The 20,484-nt window shown below is 41.6% G+C and overlaps 1 protein-coding gene across 3 annotated transcripts in view; it reads left to right on the forward strand.

Moving 5' to 3' along the window:
- Window positions 1-20,484, forward strand: part of LOC106953782 (zinc finger protein 710) — a 21,294-nt gene continuing 810 nt past the window's right edge. Inside the window, exons 1-5 of one of the 3 annotated variants that reach the window (XM_015042807.1) lie at window positions 1-170; window positions 14,891-16,468; window positions 18,178-18,369; window positions 18,537-18,708; window positions 20,257-20,434. In XM_015042807.1, coding sequence (XP_014898293.1) covers window positions 14,933-16,468; window positions 18,178-18,369; window positions 18,537-18,708; window positions 20,257-20,434 — 2,078 coding nt within the window. In that variant the 5' untranslated portion in view covers window positions 1-170; window positions 14,891-14,932. Of the gene's footprint in view, window positions 171-563; window positions 661-12,020; window positions 12,163-14,890; window positions 16,469-18,177; window positions 18,370-18,536; window positions 18,709-20,256; window positions 20,435-20,484 lie in introns of those variants that run through there. The other 2 variants (XM_015042808.1, XM_015042806.1) reach the window with 2 other exon arrangements.

The raw sequence follows: 20,484 nt of genomic DNA on the forward strand, positions 1-20,484 counted from the left end.
TCTACTTGTGGCGCTGAGGAGGAGCTCGCTTGTTTATTCATTCACGTCAGCCCCTTTTCCCTTCCCTTCCCTCCTTCCTGCTACACAACGGGGACCCAGCGTTCAATGTTTTTTCCCATTTTGATGCTCACCACAGACACGTCGCCACCATAAACCGCTTTTGGAATCAGGTGAGTTGTGCTTTTTCTCTCGTTTTCTCCCTTGTTGTGGCGGTGTTACGGAGCGGAGGGCAGCGAGAATTTCTACCGCTGATAGCGTTCACTTATCCGGGCCGGCGAGGCAGCAGCAGCAGCAGGAGGAGGAGGAGGAGTGTTTCAACCATAACTTATCAAATTCCTCCCGGTCAACCCACATAAATATTTGCACCTTTATTTAAAATTTTATTTGCTTTCCCGCCTCTGCGCTTCGAACGGCTCGTCTTTTCGGTGCGGCTTTTCCTCGTCGTCGCGAGCGCAAACACGGCGATGTAGGTCAGCAACTACAGTCAAAATGTCGTCTTTTCTTTTCTCTCTCTCTCCCTCTCTCTCTTTTTGTACTTCCACATTCTCTCCTGCCACAAACAGATGGCGTCGACAGAGCAGGGGGGGATGGCGAGAGTGGGGAAACAGCCGCAGAAAGGAAGAGGGGTGACACCGGGCTACGGTAGCCCATCACTAATCTGTACGTTCACACAGCCTGCTCCTCATGCCGACACACCGGAGGCTAGGCTGTCTCTGCTAGGCCTGCCTTCAAGAAAGTTTTTGCTCTTGACTTGTCGCGTATTTCTTTTCCAAGAAGTTGTTTTGTTGCTGTTTTTTGTGGCTTTGAGCAGACCAAGATATCTCTTATCTGAGGTAGCACAGCTGTGCTTAGGCTCTGAGGCCACAATTTCGGCTTGAAGCCCCGGTCAGAGCTTATATTTTGGACACCTGGAAGATGTACTGCAGCAGATGACCTGTAGCCCGGCCTGCTTGCTGCTGCTGCTGCAGCAGCAGCATGGAGGACAGCCTTCCACCAGCTGGCTGAATCCCCCAGTGCTGTGCGAGATCATTGATAGGCCACGCAGGTATCCTCCACGGCATTAATGAGGCCAGCGCATTTCAAACACAGCCTTGCTGGTGGGGCATTAGGGTCCTTGCGTTTGCACCCTCACTTCTGCCCACTGTAATGTGCTGCAAAGGAGGAGGGCGAGTAATCACCCTGCTGACCCTTTGCATACACACATACCTGCCATGCAGTAATGAGGATGGTGCACTGCATGCAGCAAGCCAGCTGCAAACCTAGCATAGCAGTTGGCAGGCTGGAGGGGCTTAAAGATATGCTCTGATGCAGTTCATTGGATTGCAGTAATTAAAAAAAAAAATCTTCCTCCCCCTTGTGGCCTTCAGGTCATTTGATAGATGTCATTTGGATGGATATAGCCGAGGTGTTTATGAAGTCATGTTGCACAAGGTGACTCATTTGTGTCATTTAACATCCCGAAGACGATGAAAATGATGTTTGTTCCAACACCTGAGGGTAAAGTGTGTTTGTACGGTGTTGTTACTGTAACGCGAGTTGCTTTCGTTTTCAGACTTTTGGAGTTCTCACACACCGCCGTGGATTTGACATTTTTGTCTGTGCGTGTACCAGAGATGCACCAGTGAGATTGGAAACGGTCAGTTCTTCTACGATCGGTGATAAGAAGATCGGATACTGAAAAATCGCACGTCTTCCCCTCCGTAGCTCATACATCTTTACTTCAGACCTTCTGCAACATGTATGCTTTAAGGCTGCAGCTAGCGATTATTTTAGTGATCAGTTATTCTGACAATTAATCGAATAAGAAAAAGTTGTCACTTTCTGCAGATTTTTTTCTTGAAGGGCTTAAGCTATTTTGTACAATATTAGAAATACCGTACGTAAGAAAATGCAAATAAATATTTCAATTCCTTCTCTTTATAAGTTAGAAAATAAGCATTTTTCCAAATAAAATTCAATACCAAGGCCTTCCTTTAGTGAACGCTTGATCATTTGTTGCAAAGAATGCATCTGGAGCTAAACAAATACTTCTAACATCAACATGTGAAAAGCTTCCTGTTGATTTTTTTTGACCAATTAATAACTGGACAGTAAAAGGTACTTAATAGAATTTGTTTTAACCAGGTAAAGCTAAACTATGCCACTTGAAGAGTTCTAGATAGAAAGTATTTACATACAAATAAGTTTTTTTTATTCTTAAAGGGAAATTGTACCTTTTTTTTTTTACAGTTTTGGCTTAATTACTGCTCCGATGGTGTTGTTCTTTCAGCAGATAGCCTTTTTAAGACTTTGTATACTCTCGGTAACAATTAATTGCTTTTCTACATTAGTTGACAATTATTTCAGTAATTGATCAATCACAATAAATATGGTTAATCACAATTAATGTCATTAATTGCAATTAGTACTAGCACTAATATAATATGCTCCTTCCCTTTGTGACTACGTGCTTGCACTCACTCAGGCATTAAAAAAAAAAAAATTCCATGACCTTTAAAAGATCGTTTAAAAATGGTCGTCGCTTCACGGTAGAACAGTGCTGTGATTTCACCAGCTATCGATGGTCCAACTGTGGAGCTCAACAAGGTTGGACCCTGATTCGTTTTCAGTTTCAGGATTTACACCTTCGTTTTTTGAACTTTTTCTTTTTTTTAATTTACCATGAGGAAAAATGAAATCACCCCAGTTTGGATCAATAGTATGTTATTACACTGCTGCTGCTGCTGGTATACAATCTGTATTCTGCTCAGAGAGGCCTAAGCCATTCGCTCATGGATTATAGTCAGCAAAAGAGTGCTGCACAGGAACTGATTTTATTTTATTTTTTTTAAAAATAACAATGTGAGAGATTTTTATGACTTGCGACTCTTTTGTTCATGTAAATTGAATTAAATAAAAATGGCCTCTTTTTCGCATTATTCTTTATCAGGAAGTGAGAATGAAGCTGAAAAGGGTTTAGAAAAAGCTGGTGATGGTGTCAGCACATTGCAGTGCATGGCTGTGCTGCAGGCAGGCTTTAAAAAAAAGGGGGAAAAAAAAGAAAAGCTGGTGTTTCTCAAAGCACAAAGGCCTAATGTGTGCTGCCTGCTGGATACAGTCATGCTGAACAATATCCAGCATGCACCGCCGGTTTGTTTGTGTTTTAAAAGAGCACTGTGTGGCCACGGCGATAAATCCTTCAGACTAGAACGTGGGTCGGGTTGCAAACGGGAGATTTTTTATTTTTCTCCATAATTTACTCTCGCTTTTAAACACAGAAGCGAGCCGACGGGCTCCTCTGCATGGTTTTAATAATTTAATGTGCTGTTTTGAATTGCGCCACGGTTCTGCTAATGGTTGAATGTTTTTCGGTTTTGCAGACATGACCGCCGGGCCGGTAATCTAAACGGCTCCGGTCACGTGGCTTAAAGTGAGAGTTTATTAGAACAAAAACAACAGTCTCGTCAACTGTTGTCCTCATCACAAGAGGCTTCGCCACGCTGTTGGACTGCTTCCATGTAGATAGATATGCATTTGTATTTTTAGAGGCACACAAGCAAAGTGTGCTGTAAATTTAGCATCCACACTGACGGTGCCAGGATTGCAGGGTTTTTTTTTTTTTTTTTTTCTTGGCTCAAGACTCATCAGAGGTCTCTAATTGTTGGCATTTGACAATCTCTTGATACTGGGTCTTTGAAAGTGGCCTATGAGGTAAGAAAACCTGTGTGGTAGTTTAATGCTGACAAAACGAACATCGTCGTTCAAATCTAGCCTTTGTGGCAGATTGACAAGATAGAAAACTTTGTCACTGTTCTCTGGTCACATACAACTGAATGTTCAAGCCCACATAGAAGGGAATGTAGGGAAAAACTAAAATATGCTGATCCTGAACACCTATTCACCGTAGGGAAACATAATGGTGGCTGCATTATGCTGAGGGCATGCTTAACATGCTCAACAATAAACCAAACGGGTAAATAACATCAAGAGTTTTGTGGTCTTTGTGGATGCTAAACAGCTTTTTAAAAGAAAAGCGTGGCATGTCTTAAGTTTTTAGTCCCAGTTTTTATACATTTCTTCTATTCTCATCAACAACAATGGGATATGGGTTACTCATTTTTGAAGAAGGCAAATTAAATTAGAATGAAAGCAAATGCTGACAAATATTTCTAACCCATCTGAGACATTTCTTTTTAAGAGGGCTTTAATTTGCTTGCTCATTGATCAAGGAAAGTATCAAAAGCTCTTTCTTTTTAGACATCCGTTTCCATAAACCACCTGTTCTGGTGGTTTAAATTTGTATCAGTCATTTCGAGGGCCTTTAAGGGACACAAAAGTCACCATATTTAATGACTTCTCTGACAGAAAAAAATAATAAATAAAAAAATTGCATCAGCCAAAATCGGAATCACCAGGTCAGGTCAGGCTTTTTAAAAATTGGCGATCGGCCAGAAAACTGCAATCGGTGCATCCCTAAGTAGAATATTTTGTCCAGGTCACCAAACATGTCATTTATACACAAATTATTTTAGAGCTTATTAAAGCTTTTTAAAACTCTTAGATATAAATACATCTACCTTGTTTTCTCTTACTGATCACACACCAACAAATTGGCCCCATCAGTCATCACCGCTCTATGCAGCAGTAATTGTTGGCCTTTGACTTTGGGTTCGCTGCAACCCTCCACTAAGTCAGCTGACTACCAGCTCCCAGCACAATGCAGAGCCGTGGCCTAGTTCATGCCCTCTTCGGTGTAATTTTAGCCGTGTGTCATAAAGTGCGTGCATTGTGGTTGCGTCGCTGCTTCCCCTCTCCGTCTTGTCCCCACGTCTCCGTCTCTCTGGGTGAGTCTGGTGCAGTCCTCACACTGTCCAGTCGGCGCTCCGGTCGGTACTACTGAGCGGCTTGTCTCAGTTTTGCACCTGACAACGCATTTTGTTGCTTCGCTACTTTTACGTTGATCGAAAGATGACATCTCGTCTCTGAACCCTAAAAGTCTCCTCCGAACTTAATGACAACACCACAAGGCAAACGTCAAAAATATCAAAATCTATGGGTACAACCTGAATGAATTGTTAAAATATATTCAGTTTCTTTTTGATTTGATGAGACATTTTGTTAAAACGCCTCTTCATTAATTGGAGAACGAACGTTATCTTTTTTTACTTAAGTACTTCCTTAAACATCACTCTACAAGTCTAAGTTTGATGTGTAGGGCCGCTGTTGGGTCACAGATGTCTCTGTCTGGTGAAGAACAAGATGAGGAAAAAAAACACACAAAAAACTCAGATTTTACTCTAAGTAAAATCCCTCAATGCACAAAGCACAAATTTGTCAATGTGAACAAATGTTGTAAGTTTCTGTAAGTGGATTCAGCGAGGTCCCGACCCCACCGTACGGTTTGTGCATTAAAAAGACAACTGTGGAAGAGTAAGCTGTGATGAAATCAGAGTAGGGATAGTACAGGAAGTGGGGAAAGGAATGGAGTATCCATGGAAATGTAAAGAAAGAGGGATGGGAGTGAAAGAAGAGACAAATGAACAAAATGGAGGGCTTTCAAAAGATCAGGAGAGATGGCATTTGTGGAGACGTAAGATGTTAACCGATTACTTTGAGTTCAGTGTAACTATGTAGTCGCATGGCTAGAATGAAATTTAATATGGCATACATTTCTCATTTAAAAAAAGAATAGGCAGGGATTCCTCTCTGACATTAATCCTGAGAAGTTTTTGGAAATCCAGAGCGGAGTCGCTGAACTCCAGGTTAGAGTAGTTGGACTCTTCGCCAGCAGGGCAGGGCTTCAGCTCTCATCACATCGATTTCTGGGATCTTTTTAATGGACGTAATTAGGCTGCTTATGCCGGATGACGGCTGCAACTCGCCACTGATTACTTTGGAGGGCCCAGGGTTACTTGGGCTGTTTGTGTGGGTGCAGAGAAGCTTTTCTGTGGGGTCAAGTACTTAATATTTATTAATAATATGTTGTTGATTATCGGGCGATGAAGCGCAACCGCGATCAGATTAGACATAAACTCTGACTCCTAAAAACGTCTAGTAAAAGCTTTAATGCACTAGAACGGCATTTCTCATATTTATCTTGTCTGATTGAAATTTATGATTTCTGTCCATGATGGCTGTACCTTTTCACATGAAACAATCTGCTATGTTAATTTAATTAGACACCTTCATCTGAAGGCGTGTTGTGATTAAAATGTATTGATCATTATTTCAATTTTGACACAGACTAGCAAAAACATAAGCTGTACCTTACATTTCAGTTCATGTGCGTATTGCTCAGAGTATTAGGCCTTTGTAGGGTAACACTGTTGTGGTCCTTTAGTTTTTTTATACAATTTATAGCAAAAACAGCAGGTTTGGTATGTATGGGGCAACAAACACACTGTCACTCTGGGTTGTTCACAGTGAACCCAAAGGAATCGTTTTCGTTTTAACATAGTGTGAGTCAGGGCCAGTGAACATGCTCAGTGTAATGTCATTTATTATTATTTTTTTAAGCTCAGTCTGATTCATTATGATCGGATTGCTGTACTTTTTTTTGTGCATTTGATGGTTCATCACTGGATCAGTCAGTCTAAGTTAGAACAAACCGTCCGCTGCCCTCTGGTGAACAAAGAATATAATGTCAGAAGATGTACTCTTGACTATAAACCCCTCTGTTCCTCTCAACAGTTTATAATTCACTATCCTTCAGGGCTCCATGCAGGAAGCCTTCACTGATGCTCAGTTTACAGGTTTTCAGGTTTGAAACGGTGCTTTTAATCACAAATGCAGAGTCTTCCTGTCTCTCCTTTTTACACATCTTCAAATCTTCTTTGATGCAAAAATAACATTTTTCGCCTTTTTAATTTTAAAGTTTGTTGCCTTTTAATTTTTTTAAGATTTAATAATAAAAATGTCCAAATAATTAAACAAGGATTTGATTACCTAAAGTCCAAAAAGCAGTTCAGTGTTAGATACTTTCAGGAAGATAATGATGCTTTAATAGAAGTTTTAACTAGGGACGCACTGATCCATGTTTTTCACTTCCAATACCGATATCTGAAGCTTATCGACCGATATCAATCCGATATAGAAAAACAGTGCTGGACTGATTTTAAAATTGTTCTTTCATTACAAAGTCGCAATACTTGATCTAGAATTATTTTCAATATTGGGCTGATACAGATTTTGAAATGAGATCGGTGCATCTCTAGTCTTATCTACAGTGTGTGTACATTTTTGCAATAGAAGTGTTCAAATTATGGTAACTATTATAAGACACTGAGGTTAAGAAAGCTGTCTGAGCATTTGGGGTGTTTGTTAAAGGAGAAGGAATTGCAGAACAGGAAAAACACTTCAACTCCAGCTGCACTAGTCGGGTGTGAAAAAATGCAAATGTCTAACACTTTTCTGGTGTTCTTTGAGGTCTGCCCTGCTAAATCTGACTTTGAATGATCTGGACTTTTTGTTTCCCAAGTATTAAAACGTGAAGGAAGGCACAAAAGTAAATTTAGGCACAAAAGTAAATTTTTATAGAGGTAGTCGTTTTAACTCCAACAGGAATGAAGGAATGAATAAAAGGTCTTCTTTATTTAAAGACCAGTCCTGTAAACAAACCAAACAATTAACTCAATGGATAGATGTATAAAGCTAACAAGCAATATTTTGACAAATCGTCATGTTTGGTTGTAACCGATTGATGTTTTAAGTCAGTGGTAATATTCATGGTGCAGAAAACCTACTATTGTCTTTTTTTTTTAATGTAGTCTGTTCAGGCTAAACCATTCCCCAGGGGGCCTGGACACTTTTTAAAGGTTCTGTCCATTTCATGCTTGAGAAAGGAAAGGATGGGGATGGAAAAGTTTCCACTATGATTTTCAATCTTAAATTCAATCTCTTTTGTGCCGTCGTTCCGACTACTAATTAAATGAGACTGAAATATTTGTGAACAAAACGTTTTGCGACCCGCTTTTGCAGAAGAAGTAGAAGCCAGACAGTAACGAACTGTAATAATAAGTAATAATAATGCATGACAAAAGTTTATGAATTGATTTAACATTGTTGAGCAATGGGTGACGGAAACCTTCCATTGAAAAGTTCTATCCATCGTGTCGACACTGCTTCCTTCTGCAGTTGTTTACCGAGCCTTGTTCGTTTGGGATCTGTTCCACCATTCGATGTCTATTGCTGCTAATATTGCTGATCATTTTGGTAAAATTGGCCGGTTTCGGTCTGGAGCAGATTGATCGGTGCACCTTTTTGAGCCTGGTTCTCCCACATAAAGCCCTGAAATGTCTCTCGCCGTCTCTGCAGTGTCTGGCCCCGTCAGCATGTTATGGCCTCCTCTCTCTTATGGGCCCAGTTTGTGAACTCCTATCATGTACCAAAACCAGTCCAGATAGTAGCCTGTGTTTGAGCTGCTTTTGCAGGACAGAAGAAGAAGAAGACCACTGTACTACAATGTATTTGTGTTCAAAATGAAGACTTCCACTCTTCTTTTTCCTCTTCGGCTGCAGCCATGTTTGTAAAACCTCAAAAACAAAAAGCGAGGGGTTCTGTGCTCTCTTCCTCCCTCACTTGCTCCTGTTTTTTTTTGTACCTCTTTATTTTTCTCTTCCCCTCCCCCTCTTTCTGTTCCTCCTCTCTTCCTCTTTCACTCTCCCTCCCTTCGTGTTTCTCTTTTCTTTTCCTCCTCTCGGTTTCCATCATATTTTACCCCTCCCTGTCCTCTCTTCCTATCCTTCCTACTTCTTTCTCTCTCACGTTGGACGCTGCCCCTCCCTGCATCTGTCTCGCTTTCACGTCGCTCCCCGTCTCACCTCTCTCTCTCTCTCCTTTTTTCTTTCTTTTTTCTGTCTCGCTCTCAGTCTCTTTGCTCTCACTCTGCATCCTCCCATCCCCCACTGCAGCCTCTCATTTTCTTTCCCTCTTTCTCTCTCAGTCCTCTCCCCCCTCCCCGTCCTGCTCCCTTTATCTCCTCCTCTCCCTCCCCCCTTTCAATCCCTCTTTCATTTCATGCAATCATCTGTTCTCTCCCTCTTTCTCTCTGCTTGCTCCATTACGCCCCCCATTTTGTCTTCTGCCAGTTCCCTCTCTTTTTCCCTTTCCTCCATGTTCTCTCCATCTGGTTGTTTAGCCATACTTCTCCCTGGGATTTCTGACACAAACTTTTATTAAAACGTTTACATCATAAAAATCCAAACTCGCCAGAATCAAAACATCCATACATGCAGATTTAAAGCTGAAATTTGCACCAAAGCACATTTGCTTTTTTTAATTTAACCCGTCCGTTCATGGTGCCATTCAAGTCACCCATCCTATTCACATTGTTCTAAATAAAACGTGTATCTCGACCAGTGTTGATGCCTTAAACATGTGGTTTCTCATAATGTCGCAGCTGCTTTGTTTGGATATGTTCAGCAAGAGGCCAGCTTTCTAGGCTGCAACATAAAGTTTTGTTCAATGTGGTTTGAGAAATAGGGAAAACACAAAGGATGTGGTTTTATTAGAATGAAAAACTGGAATACTGCAGGTTAGGCCTTTTACAAATGCTTATTTTAGTAATTGAGTAATCTATTGATTATTCTGACATGAATTGAACAATCGAAGAAAAAAATTGATTAGTCGTTCTGTAGTAGCTACTTAAGCTAGCTAAAGAAAGGTGTAAAATGAAAGAGAAAATGTGAGTCAAAACAATTTGGTTCCTTTTTTTAAATAAGAAAACATGAATATTCGATTCAAATATCACTTAGTGTCATGTTTGAAGTATGAAAAAACTTATGAAATAGATATTTCTAATCAATCAGCAAGTTCATGTAGCGTTAATCCAAGTGACACTCTGTCCACGTTGGGAGTTGGTGAATTGTGCCAGAAACACGAACTCTGCAAACGTCTTCCCCCACGGTGGTGGCAGCATCCTGCTGTGGGGATACTGCCGTAGTAGTGAGTCCAGACCTACCTGTGTCTTGCTGTTGGAAAAGGTGCAAAATAAATAATCAGTGATTAATAAATAGAGTTTTTAAATAAAATTTTAAAATATGTATTCAATAATTCATTCAATAAATGTTAACATTTTACATCAGACTTGTCACAATAACAAATTTTGCTGGACGATAAATTGTCACACTAATTATTGCCATAAATGATAGTGTTGTTGTTTTGAGACCATTTTCGAGTAATGCATCGAATACGGTAAAAAAAAAAAAAAATGAAAGCTTGCCTTCTAAAAAACTAAAAACCACATAAAACACAACTAAAAACAACAAATAAAAATTAAATAAAAACCACACACAACTGAAATCATAAATAAAATGTGTTGTGCAGTTTCTAAACAAAATCGCCCTTTAAATGTTATACTGAATATAATTATTTTTATTTAAATAATAGAACTCAATAGGTAAAATAAGTATTGAACACCACAACTTTCCAAATTATATGCTTAAAGATGTAAATGACTACAACACAAAGAAATCAGACTACAACTATACATAAATAAGGTTTGTGTAATGAAAAAAAAAGTCCCATTAGGAAAGTGCCACACAAGGAATATCTGATAAGGTAGGGTTTGCTCAACAAAGTTGTGATATGGCTGTGAAATCATGGGAGACCATAGTCTGCTCATTTTTGGAGGTTTAAACCCCCCCCCTGCAGTGAAGCTTAGAGGTTTGAGCATGTTTGGTTAACAAAGTCACCCCGCAGCTGCTAACTTGGTGAGTTTTCAGGCAAGAGAAATTGATATTAAGAGGTTGTTTCTAAAGATCTCGATCGGCCAGAAATGATGTCCAACCACATCGATTAAGCTTAAATGAAATGAGAAACTGATTTGGTCAATCCCAATCCAGATGAGCCCAGAGCATTTGGCTTCAACCAGAGGAACTTGGTTTAGACTCTAATATTTCTAATAGGACTGGGCAATAAATCAGTTTTAGCGATTAATTGAATTTTTGGTATTTGAAGATACATTTTTTGGAAAATCAGGAGTTTTGTTTTTGTTACGAATGCTCTGCTTGGGTCTCCATAATTCACAGCGATGGCAGCCGCCATCTTGACTGACAAGCGCATTTTACAACTTCAATTTTTTTTGGAGTTTGAATTCAGGTCAACTCTGCGGGGGAGTTCAACTAACACGTGAATAAGGTCCTAATATTACCAGAATAAAGTCATAACATTAGGAGAACAAAGTAGTACATTTTGTGAAGACAACCACACAAAAAATAGCAGAAAATTGAAATGAGGAATGCATTCAAAACAGCACGTTGAATGCTTGCATTGTCTAGAAATGTGACTTGTTTGGCGCTGGTCGGCCCTGGGGCCGCGTTCTCACCTGCTCACGGGTTTCTGCTTCCTCCCTAATTCTGCTGGAGGAGTCGAGCTAAAAAGAGATGGAAAGTTCGTCACTGTAGAATTGAAGTTGACGTAGCATAAAGACAAGAGAAAAAACCCCCATCTTTTGCTTTGTCATTTAACTCTGTTGTCCATGTCGCATTCTTCTCCCATCCCCCTCCGTCTCTTTCGCTTGTTCTGTCTCTTCCCTCCCCTCTTTTTTTTCTTGAGTATTCTTTCCATCCACTCATCTCCCTTCTCTCTCTCTCTGTCTCTCTCTTCTTCCATTTGCTCATCCCCTTGTCAGTCACCTTTCATCTCTTTCATTCTCATCCTCTTTCCGTCGTCTTCGTCCTCTAACCCTGACAGACGCTTCTGTGCAAGTCTGTCCTTGACACAGTCTCGCAACTATTTGGTTTTATCTTGTAAAAATCACTTGATGAAGGAGAGAAAAGATGGAGGTGAAGAAAAAAGAGAAACATTAGTACAAGAACGACTGCAATGGAGGAGTAGTTGGAGAGTATAATCTCAGACAGATATGATTTTATTGTTCTTGCGAGCATCTTGAGCTCGTATGTTGGGACTTTGAAGTGACTTGGCTCATTTATCCTCAGCCACTTGCTCGCTCGGTGGAAGAACATTAGTGTTTGTTTCTGCCGTATGTCATTAGTGCTGCTGTGATCACTTTTAAAACTGTGCATGCAATGGGGGAGGAGGAGGAAGAGAAGGACGGGTTAGCCCTCGTGCCCGCCTCCCCTCCGTCCCTCACGCTTAAAAAGAGAGGCAGACGGAGCCGACTGTCACTCACGCTGAAGAATGAGGTCCTTAAAGCACCTGAAACTTCACAGCAGGAGGAGCGTGGTGAGTTCGCTGGCTGCCGTATTCAGCATGGTGGAAAGACGCGGTCGGTGGTTGTCTTCAGGGATCCGGTGATGCTGTTCTGATTTTATTTGTTTGGAAAGTTGCTTCACATGATTGTCAGTCATGTAGGTTTCTTTCTGTTTGCTTGTTACCACCTTCCTTCGTTAGAGCTCTTTCCTTTTTGCTCTCTTTCTCCGAATTGCTTTACCTGACATTTTTCTATTCAGTCTGGCTTTCATTTTGGATTCTTTTTTTTTTCCCTTCCTCTGTCTCCAGGTTACTCATCGCCTCTCCCTCCCATCCTTTTCTCTGTCTGTACACATCTTTCGTTCTCTCTCTTCTTCTTTCTCTCTTTTAGCCGCTGCTTCCTACTTTCTTCCTCCAATACCTTCCTGCCTCTCCGTCCCTCGACCTTTCATTTATCTTTTTCTCTCTCCCGTCCTGCCCCTGCGTTAGACTTATGTCTGCTCTAAGCTTCCCCTCCCACTTTCCTTCTTCCTCTTCTTCTACTGTTCTTCCCCGCTCTCTTGCTGTTTTCCACTTTTTTTTATTCCTTAATCTTGCTCAGGTCTTCCCTCCCCACCCCTACAGCCTCCTCTGCACTTCACTGTGTGTGTGGAGATCAGTAAGCCATCTGATCCTCCTCAACACTCACACCATACATAGTTATCGTGGTGGATTGAGATGCTGTCTTTCATACTTCCACGTCTCAGTTTCCTTCATTCACAACAGAGAAAATCAAGATGCAGATATCAGAGATTTTGTGGCTTATTGCCTATACCGATTTCTGCTGGCATCGATTTTAGCCCTTTTCTACCTTTAGGAAAACCTACCTAAACAAATACCAAAACAGTATATGTTCCTTGCTCTTTTACCAGATTATAGCTTGCCTCAGTCTGCCCTATATCATTAGATCATGGCAAAATAAAAATATTATACCAGTCTGTTTAGCTTGATACTTGAGTGGAAAAGCTCAGTGGAGCTCAGTGTTTCAGCAGTTTTGTGGTTTTCTGGAAGTTTGTTCCAGAGAGTGTTGACACTTGGCACTGACATGCTTCCCTAGAAAGCAGTTTATAGCTGGGCATTTTTTAAATGTACAGGGTTCCTGGTACGCACTCTTAAAAAATCTGGATTAGTAGGAAAAATTAAAATTGTGCTTTAGAAAGACGTTAAAATTTCCAGAATTTATTTCAAAATTTGTTTTGAATTTGTTTACATTTCAATTCCGACTTTTCCTGTTTATTTGCTACATTTCACCTTAAGTCTTAGTCCAACTTATTTATCACTTTGGCTTTGGAGTTACTAGCAGTTCACCCATTCACTGATAAACTTAATAAAACGCTCTTTGGCCAGTAGCGAGTGTAGTAGACAAAAACTTGGCCCTTTTACTTCCAAGTTTTAAACAAATCACTGATGTTCCCATGTGTCAGGGATTTTGGGAAAGTAAGTTATTACGGATTACTTGAACCAGTATACATTTAGCAATATGAAAGTAGCACTTCCTGGGACTCCTTCGTTTAGTCCTGACAGTTTATGGTACCCCAGAAAAACCACATAAAAAAAGTACTTTAGACCATATATTAAAAGTTTTACTTGATGAAATCTAGAGCTGGCAATATCACAATTGCCAAGGATTGCCAATGCATTGTGTCATGCATTCATGTTTTTGCAGGCCAACAATATCGTTGGCTATTATGTAGCCAACGATATATATATTTATGTGTAGGAGCAGTTCTCCCACCTGCTTCTATATATATTTTTAGCATACTTAAAAATATATTTTTAAGTATATTTTTAGCAGCTGAGATGCTGTAGCTCAAGGATAATGGTAGGGATGTGAGAATGGAAAAAAATTAGGAAAACCTGTGTAAATTTGAACTGATGTTACCATCACAATGTTGAACATTAATAATGTAATTATATTAAATTAGCAATTAGCACTACCATTCTCTGTGTGTACACCTTGGGTGGCCAGTAGATTGTACCTTAACTGAGGGTTTCAAAACTCCGCAAACCAAGTCCAGCAGAGTCTTGAGTTATTATTAGTTATTTGTGGAAAATCTAAAAACATTGGTGTAATACATTTAGCTATCTTTTAACCGACGTTAGTCCTCCCATACAGATTTTAAGTGGCATTCTGAATGAACGGCTGACATGCATCTATAGAAAATGGATTCAGTACCACTCTGATACTGAAACCAGCTCACTGAGTCTACTTCAGTCAATCAACCCAAAGATTATTTTCAGTGCAGCCTGTAAGTCCTTATGTGTGGTCCAATTGCTGATTAAAAAAAAACAAACAATCTGGTCAAGCAAAACCTCGTCTGATTCCAGTCAAAGGCTAGCTTTGGGGATTAGTTGATCTCGGTAGAAGATCAACTACTACCGAGATCAACGGTAGCAGTTGATCTTCTACTACTACTGTAGTAGAAGATCTACTACTACAAGTTGTTTTATGCTTCTAGTAGCATAAAACAACTTGAGTTGTTTTATGCTAACAACTCACTTGTGAATAAAGTTGCTTCTTATTGAATGGGATTTAGTAGTATGGTTTTCTTCCTTAATAAGTCGGGGTACCTATGTCATTCTGTTGTTTCTGCAACTTTTTTGTTTATTGTCCAGTATGGACTTACAAATGTTGACCATAGAGATTCATAAAGAACTTTGCTTCTATGTGGTTAGACTATGCAAACAATGTCTAAAGATGAGCTGTCCCTTTCTGTTCCAGGAGGAGGCGAGCCGGCGCCTGGGTAGATGTGAGCCCAAGGTAATGGCCAGGCTGGTGGACATAAGCACACAGACAGATCCCGTAGTTGTGCTGTCCTTGGCCCAGGCCGCCGTGCTAGGTCTCATCTCCCAGAATGAAGTGTTTGGAGCTACCATCGCACCCAATGGCTTCTACACCGGCGAACCCAAAGAGTCCCCTGCACCGCCAGTAGACGGAGTCGACTACGAGTACGCAGACCAGCTTATCGGCGCCAACGGAGATTACCTCGGAGACAACTTAGGAGAAGACGGACAGATGCAGCCCAGCTGCAGCCAGAGGCGGTGGCAACAGGCGGCACCACCACCGCAACACGTGGACACCAAAATGGTCCTCCCTGACCGTCACGCCCTCCAAGGCGGTGACGTGAACTCCTCCCTCGTGAAAGGGGAAGGGGTGACCTCTGCTATGCCCTCTTGCGTCCACATGCTGAACAATATGGCGCCCAGAGGGGGATTAATTCAGGTAGATCCAGCCACTCTCAGAGGCCCCAACAAGAACTGTGCAGAGTGCGAGCGCGAAGTCACCAACCAGCAGCAAGCAAACACTCACGTCCATCCTCCGCCTGCCCAAGTGGTACATAGAGGCGCAGAGCAGGGTCACAGGGGACTCCAGCCCCAGCGCCCAATGGGGGGCCACTGTCGAGGAGCTAGAGAGGACGAAGAGGAGGTAGAACACCAGGGCAACGCTATGATGAAGCCCAATCAGCAGGAGGAAGCTATCAGCAGCTACTTTCAGACCAGTGAGGTGGGCAGCTATGACTCTACAGAAATGGGCATGGGCGGCGAGTACGAAGATGGTGGCCAGAGCATGATGTGGACGGACGGGAGCGGCGGAGCGCAGCATCCGCAGCCCCCGCACCTTCAGCCTCCCCGGCGACATGGGGGCCGCAGAGTGGACCGGCTGGACATAAACATCCAGATTGACGAGTCGTACTGCGTGGATGTTGGAGACGGCCTCAAGCGCTGGAAGTGTCGCATGTGTGACAAGTCCTACACGTCCAAGTACAACCTGGTCACGCACATCCTGGGCCACAACGGCATCAAACCACACGCCTGCCCGCACTGCGGGAAGCTCTTCAAGCAGCCCAGTCACCTCCAGACCCATCTGCTGACCCACCAAGGAACGCGGCCCCACAAGTGCACCGTCTGCAAGAAGGGCTTCACCCAGACCAGCCACCTAAAGCGACACATGCTCCAGCACACCGACGTCAAGCCATACAGCTGCCGGTTCTGCCGCCGGGGCTTCGCCTATCCCAGCGAGCTGCGGGCGCACGAGGTGAAGCACGAGCGCGGCCGCTGCCACGTCTGCTCACAGTGCGGCATGGAGTTCCCCACCTACGCCCACCTCAAACGGCACCAGACCAGCCACCAGGGCCCACACACCTTCCAGTGCACTGAGTGCAACAAGTCTTTTGCATACCGGAGCCAGCTCCAGAACCATCTGCTGAAGCACCAGAGCCCGCGGCCTTACACCTGCTCCCAGTGCGGCCTGGAGTTTGTGCAGCTCCACCACTTACGTCAGCACTCGCTAACTCATAAGGTACTCCTACCAATCACTTCCCACCTTATGTGACCTTTAGGTTTTCCTGCAAACAATTATCCTGTGCAGTATTCTATGGGATGAACGTGGTTTGAAAGGGCAGAATTATGTTTTTCCAGGCACATAGTTCCAATTTATAACACAATCAATTAATCAACACAATTGCTTGCTCTATACATCAGATATGACTTAAAAGAAATTTGACTTTGTAATTTAATTTCTTGAAATTGGGTCTCTTTAAAATGCTTTAAAAACTCTTTCTTAAACTCCACCTTCAGTATCATCCCCAGCAACATTTAATTTCCCTTTGGGATAGAAAAAAAGGATCTTTTTCAACTGAAATGAATTAAAACCGGCGTTATACCACGGGCAGCGTTTGATAACTTCTAGACATTCTCTTTAGTATCAGTGTGCTGCAGGACTTGAGGCCTGGAAACCAACAATTAATTTGCTGATTGATTTGTAGTTCTTATTTTTAATTGCATTGCTTCCTGCAACCAATAAAAATGTTGCTTTAGTTGTCAGTAGCTCATCTTCAGGGATGTACAGAAAACTTTTGCTGGAATATTTTCTCAGTTGTAAGGATCTCGCATGCTTACATTTTATGTACATTTTAACCTGTTATTCACGAGAGGACCCAAATTTGGGTCCTCTCGTGACAGAGGTGTCAAACACCAGTCCTCAAGGGCCTCTGTCCTGCAACTTTTAGATGTGCCTCTGCTGCACCACACCTGAAAAGAATAATTAGGTCATTAGCAAGGCTCAGGAGAACCGATCTACATAGGGAGGAGGTAATTAAGCCATTTCATTCCACCGTTTTTTACCTGTGGCACATCTAAACACTGCAGGACAGCGGCCCTTGAGGACTGGAGTTTGACATCCCCGTCATTGTGAATGACAACCTGAGACCAACAGGTTAACAGCCATTCGGAGGAATGGTGTGTTATCACGCATGGGCTGCATGTGGTCCACCAGGCTGGGCAAAATTAGATACACTGTGGGCCAAAGTCATGGGCAAGCCTGGGTATTTATTGAGAAAATGTCTGCAAATCAGGAAGATTTAATGATATAATGAGAAATATTTTCACATGTGAACAAGCAAAGTTTCAGATATTAATTTAAAATAAACAATGTTATGCCTCTTCTCTTGTTGTAACTTTCAGAGTTTTACTTAATTGTAATAATTTCCTTCAATAACATTTCAACCACTCAGGTCCTACCCTTTATCAAAGCTCAATGCTAAACTCATGAGGTCGCTAATCAGCAGAGAACCTTCTGTATCACCATCAGAGCATTCTGGGATTTGTAGTATGTGCTGTTTACCGGCAGGGAATTTGGAGCCCATGTGGGCCAAATGCAGTTACACTGCGAGTTTGACACGTATGGTCTATTTGTAGTGACTTAAGCCACAAACATACATTTGTTTTATTGGACTTTATTAGATAAACAAGGTTTTACACAGCTAGAATCTGGAGGAAAAGCCTATGTTGGAGGGTTTGTGTCAAAGCATATTCAAGAAAAATTGTAATCACCTGCAAGGTTGTTTTTTTTTTGTTTTTAATCCAAGACAAGCATAATGATTAGCATTGTTGTGAATTCGAATAATCTGCAGATCACCGAAAAGGAGTTGAAAACTTTCTTTTTTTTTTTTTTTCTTTTTACATTCCCTGCTGCCTTTGCTGCGTGTTGATGTCGCTTGTGTCCTGCAGGGAATGAAGGGCCACAAGTGCGAGGTGTGTTCCCGGGAGTTCACCCTGTCCGCCAACCTCAAGAGGCACATGCTCATCCACAACAGCGTCCGGCCCTTCCAGTGTCACGTCTGCTTCAAGAGCTTCATCCAGAAGCAGACCCTGAAGACCCACATGATCGTCCATCTGCCTGTGAAGCCTTTCAAATGCAAGGTGAGCCTTTTGGATGGCTGTCGTCACCGTGGGAGGTCGACGAGATTCCAGTGACACAAATTTAATGCAAAGAGAATGAGACGCCTAATTGTGTACTTTCATTTAGTACATGTCAATGTCAACTTTTCTAAATTGGTATGTTTTTTTTTGTTTTTTTTGTGGGCCAGGTCTGTGGGAAGTCCTTCAATAGAATGTACAACCTGCTGGGCCACATGCATCTCCATGCTGGCAATAAGCCCTTTAAGTGTCCTTACTGCACCAGTAAGTTCAACCTGAAGGGGAACCTCAGCAGGCACATGAAGGTCAAACATGGCATGGACGTCTCACCAGAAGGTCAAGGTCAGGGCTGCTTTTTCATTTCAACGTAGAGTCTGTCCTGTAGCATCATGTCATCTTAGGTTAATAGATTCTACTTAATGTTTGTTTAAATCTTTATCTTGGATTTGTGATTTTGCTAAGCTACAAAATGATACTTTCAGGGAAACTTTATTGATTTCACCAAAGGCAGCAATCATAGCTGCAGTCATGTTTTTGTTAAAGAAGACCATTCTGTCTCAATAATAAGGAATTACAGGGCCAGCAAACCTAACATGCTGGGCAATGATCATTAAAAAGCCAGTTTATCCGCAAATATCCACCTACGGTCAGGCTGTCAACCAGAACACAGTACTAAGAAGACAAATGGGAACAAGTTGTAAATTACACCTACTGAACTGTTCATCAGACGTTAAGAAGTAACAAAGCTACAATAACCGTCACTTTGACTCCAGAAACGCATCACGATTGCTTGTCCTTCTGCACAACATAACTTCAAAAATCAGCCAGCAAATTTAGATGGAGCTGTTCAGTCTGGTCTGAGGAACGTGAGGGTTGCATTTCAACAATGTGTCTAACATTACACCAAATACCAGTTTTACAATTGTTTCTTTAGCTTGAATAATGTTTAAAAGTGAAAGTTTGAGTCAAAATGCTAACTTTGACATGATGATTATCCATACTTTTATTAATGACATCTATAACCTAATTAAGACTTGGACATCAACTCAGAATCTCAGTGAAGACTTCTTATCCAGACGAGCCTTTAGTGATACATTTTTATTTTTTATATAACCTTTGGACATTTATTATTTTTAGGTTTATATTTGTAATTTTGCTTTTTGTTCTCTTATTGTATTTGTATTTTATTCCAAAGCTCTTTGTAATTTGCATCTCTGGAATGAGCTACAACAATGCCAAATTTGCTTATTTGTAGTTTTGTAAGTCCATCTCTCTTGATCTTACTGTATCTCAGTTCTACATTTGACACTGTTGATCAAAACCTACTGATTGGTGGCCTGGAAATGTGCCTGGCACTGTCTCTGACTGAGCTAGGTCGGTTCAGGTAATACTTGTCAGATGGACTACTTTTTTGTTCTAAATCTCAGTGATAAAAGATTATATTGGGGGTTCCTCAAAGCTCCGTTCTCGGGCCACTTTCATTCATCATCAAAAGCCTGCAGCTTTTGGTCCTCAAAGCCTGGATTTGAGGACCTGTAGGCAAGTTTGAGACGTGACAATGGAGACAGAGCTGAGGAGTTGCTGGGTTACAGTTGTCCCCAGGTTAATGCAGAGAAGAGCACATTTCTTGTTTTTGGTCCCGAAGTTGGAAATCAGGACGGAACCAGAAATCAGCTATGCTAAAAGCAACAGAAACCTCTGTGTGGTTAAGAGATTGAAATTTATCTTAAACCTAAATATATTTCAGACTTGAAATTGTTCTAATAACCTTTTATAACGGCTTTGTTTGTATTCCTTCACTTCATTTTGTGTATTAATCGTGACATATAAAAAAGCTTGTCTTCCCTTTGTCATTAAACTCTCCTTTCCTTTCTACTTTTGAACGTGCAGAAACTCTTCCAGAAATGGAGAGCCAAGGCGAATACGAAGGCCAGAACTTTAACTTTACATCACCAGACAATATGGACAACAGCGGTTCCCAAAACCTCACAAAACTCACCACAGCGAACATGGAGGACATGGAGGAATATTACAATTTCGGGAAGGATACGAGCAGCTACACCACACCATGAGCGTTAATGCACCAGAGAAGATGCTGTTTCCCCCTCCCTTCTTCCT

Source organism: Poecilia latipinna, unplaced genomic scaffold (genome assembly GCF_001443285.1).
Source record: "Poecilia latipinna isolate Pla-1442-1.1 unplaced genomic scaffold, P_latipinna-1.0 Scaffold602, whole genome shotgun sequence".
NCBI classification, from domain to species: domain Eukaryota; kingdom Metazoa; phylum Chordata; class Actinopteri; order Cyprinodontiformes; family Poeciliidae; genus Poecilia; species Poecilia latipinna.